This window comes from Saccopteryx bilineata, chromosome 3 (assembly GCF_036850765.1).
Source record: "Saccopteryx bilineata isolate mSacBil1 chromosome 3, mSacBil1_pri_phased_curated, whole genome shotgun sequence".
In the NCBI taxonomy this organism is placed as follows: domain Eukaryota; kingdom Metazoa; phylum Chordata; class Mammalia; order Chiroptera; family Emballonuridae; genus Saccopteryx; species Saccopteryx bilineata.
The window spans coordinates 131042926-131048969 of record NC_089492.1 but is presented as its reverse complement, the minus strand read 5'-3'; the positions used below and the strand labels follow the sequence as shown (position 1 = coordinate 131048969).

The 6044-nt window shown below is 53.8% G+C and overlaps 1 protein-coding gene across 1 annotated transcript; it reads left to right on the top strand.

The window, feature by feature from the left end:
• Positions 1–874: 874 nt before the first annotated feature.
• LBX2 (ladybird homeobox 2) lies at positions 875–3286 on the top strand. Its single transcript, XM_066266479.1, is given in 3 exon segments — positions 875–1555; positions 1558–1677; positions 2706–3286. Coding segments are annotated over 3 exon segments (777 nt in total). The 5' UTR covers positions 875–1479.
• Positions 3287–6044: the final 2758 nt, after the last annotated feature.

Below are 6044 nucleotides of genomic sequence, written 5' to 3'. Positions count from 1 at the left end.
GTCTGTGAATCCACTAGATATTTGGGGTGTGATATGTGAACAAAAGCATTGCTTTGGCCTCCACTGATGGAGCAGCTCTGTCCCAGAACTGCCTCATTCCTACAAAAGAAGGCTATGGCAGTGCTCATCCTGGTGTAAGCAGGAACTAGATTAGCTGCAGGAGAGAAGAGAGAATGACCCATAGGATGCAGATAAAATAAGAATGAATATCCCAGGCTTTAGAGTTTCTCCTTGGTGTGGGAAGGGCTTCTGCCCTAGAATCTGGTTGGATGTATGAAGTCTGCCCTTCAAGTCACTCTTCTCTATTTAAAAAAAAAAAAAGAAAAAGATTTTATTCATGATTTTAGAGTGAGAAAAAGAAAGGCAGGGAAGAGAAGCAGGGCTTCCTTATATGTCCTGACCCGGCAAGCCTGGGATTTCAAACCCCCACGACCTCAGCGCTCCAGGTCTAGGCTTTATCCACTGCACCACCACAGGTCAGGCGCAAGTCACTCTTCTCGGTATTGACCAGTGGCCCTTCCCACCACTGCTCCTGCTGGGTGTTTTCTGGGCCTCTCCAGGCTGGAAGACCCCTGCTGAGACTACAGGAGCTTCAGAAGGAGACAAAAACATCCACCCATAGACTGATATGAAATTGAAGGCCCTCTCTGTAGGCCAGTCTTCACTGGCAGACACCTCCTGGGCAGTAGTGCTAGCTCTGGGTTTGCTGTGTTTTCTCTCCTGATGGCCAGGTCTCCGGTGCTTCTTCATGTGTTTCTGACTTCCTCCGAGCCTCTGAGCGGTGTTTGGACAGACTCGGGTCCACTCACCTGTGCGTGCTTGAGCATCGCATCCCCACCATTCCCCGCTGCAGTCGCTCTGCCAGACCAGGTCCTTCCAAGTCTTGAGTACCCCCCACCCCAGGCCTCCGCGCTGCACTAATGATAATAACTTTCAGCCGCCAGAACCTCTTTAAGAGCTTCCAGCAGTGGGGTGGGGATAAGGGGGCCAGGTCAGGATGCTGAGGTCCTTCCTAGGTGGGATGGGGATCTTAGCACAATCAACTCCATTCTCCTCGGAATTTTGCAAATCCCCGGCCGCTGTGACCAGGGGAAGCAATTTTATTGTTGACGAGTTTATGAGCCAGAGCAGCAGCTAGGCAGGGAGTCTAACACACAGCATCTGAGGGCCATCCAGGAAAGGTCCAGCCAGAGTGAGCACGGGGCCACGCGAGCTGCCGGAACTGGCCGGTTGTTCCTCTGGCTTCACTGCGCGCCCCCATAACCTATAGAAATACCTCTGTCGGGGCGTCTACCAGCCCCAGACCCACCACGGCCTGGGGTTGGAGAGTGGAGGCACAGGAGGAGGGGCACACAGGCTCCGGCCCAGCGTGGGAGGTGGTCCGAGGCCGGGGACCCACATCGGGAGTCGGACATTGGGGCCCAGGCAGCAGCGGGGCCGAGCGCAGCGCACGGTAGGACGCTCAGAGCCTGGCTGGCCATGAGCTCAGGACCAGCACGTGAGACAACTAGGACACCTTTCAGCATCGCAGACATCCCGCGCATAGTCCCCCGAAGATCTCTGCGGCGCAGCTTCCTGAGATCTATCCAGGTCCTACGTCGCCGCTGTGCGCACTGGAGGAGCTGACTAGTAAAGCTTTCCACAGACTTGACCCGCTCACTCTGCAGCCGTCTGAAGGTACAGCACCGGTCAGGTCACGCACTGTGACTTGGCCTTCTCCCCATCTCTCTCCTCTAAGTTCAGGTCTCCATCTTCGTTCACCCTGGCCGCTACCCTAATCTGCCCCCTGCTCTCAGCCCACGTGCTGGGACTTGAATCTCCCGTCCCTCACCTTCCCACCCCTCCCCTCCATTAGTTCCCAGGCTCCGTCGCTGCTCCTGGAGACCACGAAGGGGAAGGGCTGGGGTGTCGAGAACTGAGCGACCCATTGGTCCTTACGCTGTAGGCGAGGCAGTGGCGACAGAGAAAGGCAGGAGAGAAGACAAAAGGCCTGAGCCGGAGGCTGTAAACGAGTGAGCAGGGGAGGCGCAGAAAGTGCTGAAAGGCAGGGCTCGGGCCTCTCCGGGTAAACACACTCCGCTCCAAGTCCCTCACTTTTAGAAGGCACAAGGAGCTGAAGAGCCTTGGAGCGACAAGGGCTCTAGGACTCCAAACTCCGCCTTTCCTTGCCCTTTGTACCCCCACTATCTCCCTTTTGTGCTCAACGAGTGTGTAGGGGGTGGGGGGGTGGGGGAGGCTTTTAAAAAAAGTAAGTTCAGAGTGCCTGACACGACCCACAAGTCTAAAGAAGGGCTCGATCTGGATCCTGTTACACTCACCATGCCGGGTCAGCTGTCCCTACTCTGGCCGAGGTTGGCCCCACTGCTGGTGCCGGCTCCAACCTGGAATCCGGCTCAATCGGGGCCTCTGAAAGACCTCAAAGAACCGCCTCAGACGGCCTGAACCTGCACCAGGCTTCTTCTGGCGTGTTTCGCCCTCCTCCCACTCCCCTCGCAATATGCCGTCAGCCTGCCTCCCATACCCCAGTGGCAGGATCCACTTTGTGCTCCTCGCCCTCTTCCGCGGCCTCTCATGCAGTTCACTATGAGAACCACGGTCTAGTTCCTGCCCCTTCACCCTACCATGGCCTGACCCCTACTACACCCAGCTTTTCCTCCGGACCTAAGCCCGCAGGCTGGAGACTGATTCTTGGCCTATCCCCGCAGGCCGCGCGGCCCCGCGTGTTCTGGGCCCTGGCCGGACTGGCCGCAGACAGCGAAAGTCACGCACGGCGTTCACCACGCAGCAGGTGCTGGAGCTGGAGCGGTGCTTTGTATTCCAGAAGTACCTGGCGCCGTCCAAGCGCGAAGCGCGGGCCGCGCAGCTCGGCCTGGCCAACGCACAGGTTGTCACGTGGCTCCAGAACCCGCGCGCCAAGCTCAAGCGCGACGTGGAGGAGACGCGCTCCAATGTGGCCTAGCTGCTCGCGTTGTCCCGCCAAGTCCAGGGCCACCTCGCACTGCCAGACAGCGCCCTCGGCCCCGGCCCGGCGCGGCCTAACTCGGAGCCCCATCTGTCAGACGAGGAGATAGATACAGGTGGACGACTGAAGGCAAAGCCACCGCCCTGGTTCTGGGGCACCGGACTCTCGCCTTCTCTCCTCCGCGCCGTCCTGGTTGTGGATAGAGGGCGGGTATCGACCCAGACCTCTTCCAGCTCACAGTCCAGACACCCACCTTTCCTAGTTGTTGAGAATAAAGTCGAATCTCCACCGCACGACGCCTCAATCCCGCACCCGGAGCAATAAGAGCAAAATCTGCTGGTTATTTCGGATAGACCGTGCTTGGCACTATTGGAGCGGTTTCCTTTAACCCTCATAGCAACCCTACAAGGTAGGTGATTTAGTTATGGCCATTTTACAAAGGAAGAGCCTTTAGGTCGGGTTTTGGTCCTGGGCATCCAGGCAGCCTTCAGAGCTCGGAGACTCCGGCTGAGGAGTAGAAGATGGAACTCTGGTAGCTGCGGGCACACCTCCCTTACTCGCTGCCTGGGTGCGGGACTCCGCCGCAGTCTTGGAGACCTACGTCCTAACCTCTAGACCGGCCCCATATTGACGTCATGCCTCTTTCCTTTTTCCCCACCCTGAGGTCATTTGTTAATGGAGTCCCAACCGTTCTCCGCGCCCCAGCTGACAGAACTCTGAGTCACAAAGCGAAGCACACGGGGAGAGCGGGGGACACCTACTTCCGAGCCCTCCACCCTACAATTGGGCGGAAAATGTTCCTACTAGGATGGTGGCGTTAGTGGTGGCTGGAGGGTGGGTGGGTCGGCCCGGCCCAGAGGCGGAGCTTGAAGTAGCTGCCTGGCGAGGAGTAGACCCCAGGATACCTCCGTTGATGTACATTCCTGAGATTAATTTATTCCACTAATATTAAGCACCCTCCGGCTGCGTAGTGGAGACGGAAGAGGAGCACTCCATAGCTACAGACCTTTCCGTATGCCGACCTTTCCAGCTGATCAACAGATTATGCTTAGGCATCTTCTTGCTTCCCCTCTCCGTCAGTCCCTCCACCCTCAGATCTTCCCATATGTCTGCCCAGGTGCTGCAATTCGTCTTGAGAGTTCAAGGGGGTTCAGTGAGGGTTGCAGGTGGAGGCCTCAGAAGAGGATATGTCAGGGAGGGTGAACTGGTCTGGAAGGCAGATGGGAACCTGGCATTTTCAGACAATAGCTACCACTTATTGAATAGTTCCAAGTGCCTTGCATGGATTAATCTTTACAATAACCCCATGAGATAATGAGACTTTAATTTCATTTTAAGGATAAGAAGAATGAATCACAGAAGCCTTAGGAAACTTGGTCATGTCATGGAGCTTCTAAGTGGTGAGCCAGGATTCACCTGCTTGTTTATGTGACTCAAGAGCTCATGCTTTTGACCACAACAGGTTCTGTCCCTATAACTGTGAGTGGGCTTGACTGAAAGAAAAGAGATTACAGAGGAAGGAGAGGAGAAGGACCAAAGGTAGAAATTTAGGTATTGTACTATGGACAGAGCCTGGTCCTTGGATGTTTTATAGGAAAGGCAGGAGAGCCATGTTTTGGGCAGGCTAATGTGCAGGGTGGACCAAAGACTGAGAAAGTAGTGTATTTCTGGCTATTGCAAAAGATAAGAGCAGAGAGAATTCAGAGCCAGACTTGGAGGGGGGCTGTCAGAAAAGAGAAATCAGTGTGATTCCCCCAGTGACCAAATATTGCATGAGTCAGTGACAATCTTGCAAATGTGGGCAACTGAAAGAAAAATGGCTTCATGGACAGAAACAAAGACTACTAGAGTAGAGCTAAGACTGTAGCCATTCTGTACAAAAGGTATTCTTTGAACCTGTGTTGCTCTTCATTACACATACACAATACACACATACCTCCTCTGGATCATGTTCGGGGACATGATGTTGCTTATCCCCTTCTAAAGGCCTCTCTGGACCCTTTAGATTAGCGTGACCAACTCATTCCTGTTTACCCAGGACTTTCTTTCCCAGTTTTAGCCCTAAAAGTCCTACACACTAGGAAATCCTTCAGTTCCAGGAAAACCAGAATGGTTCATCACCCTGCTTGCCAGCCCTGGGGACTCAGAACTCAGGCCACTGAAACCTAACTGGTAGGATTCTGATCTACCAGTTAGCAGTGAGTGTGAGGACAAAGGGTCAGGAGTTCTGTGGCTCTTGGAGAAAATTCAAGTCCAGGATAGACTAAGATTAAAGTCTAGGAAGGCAGGAGGCATTTCTTTGAGGCTGGAAGAGCAAGGAGCCAGCTCAGCCTTAAAGTAAAAATGGCACAGTAGTGGGAATCAGCCATTCTTTGAGAGGCCAGGACCCTAGTGGAGACCCCAAATCAGGAATCCCCCCAGAACAAGGCAAGGTGGGCAGTCTCTGGTGGAGTCACTAATATAATCATCTCTTAAACAACCACTTGTCCCCATCCCCACTCTGAACCAGGCACAAGCAAAGAAATTCCAGGACAAATAATTCTACTTAGGAAGGTAGGGGCCAGTTGGTTCTGAGCCATAAGCCACTTGAGGCTTCCTAAATTCTAGCCGTGCTGCCACCTCTTGTAATCAAGCCTTGAACAAAAAAAAACTCAAATCTGTCCTATCAAGCCTGACCTGTAGTGGTGCAGTGGATAAAGCATCCACCTGGAATGTTGAGGTCACTGGTTCAAAACCAGATTTGCCGCCTGACCAGGTGGTGGCGCAGTGGATAGAACATTGGACTGGGATGCAGAGGACCCAGGTTCGAGACCCCAAGGTCGCCAGATTGAGCGCGGGCTCATCTGGTTTGAGCAAAAAGCCCACCAGCTTGAACCCAAGGTTGCTGGCTCCAGCAAGGGGTTACTCAGTCTGCTGAAGGCCCACGGTCAAGGCACATATGAGAAAGCAATCAATGAACAACTAAGGTGTTGCAATGCGCAATGAAAAACTAATGATTGATGCTTCTCATCTCTCTCCGTTCCTGTATGTCTGTCCCTGTCTATCCCTCTTTCTGAAAACAAAACAAAACAAAAAACAGTAA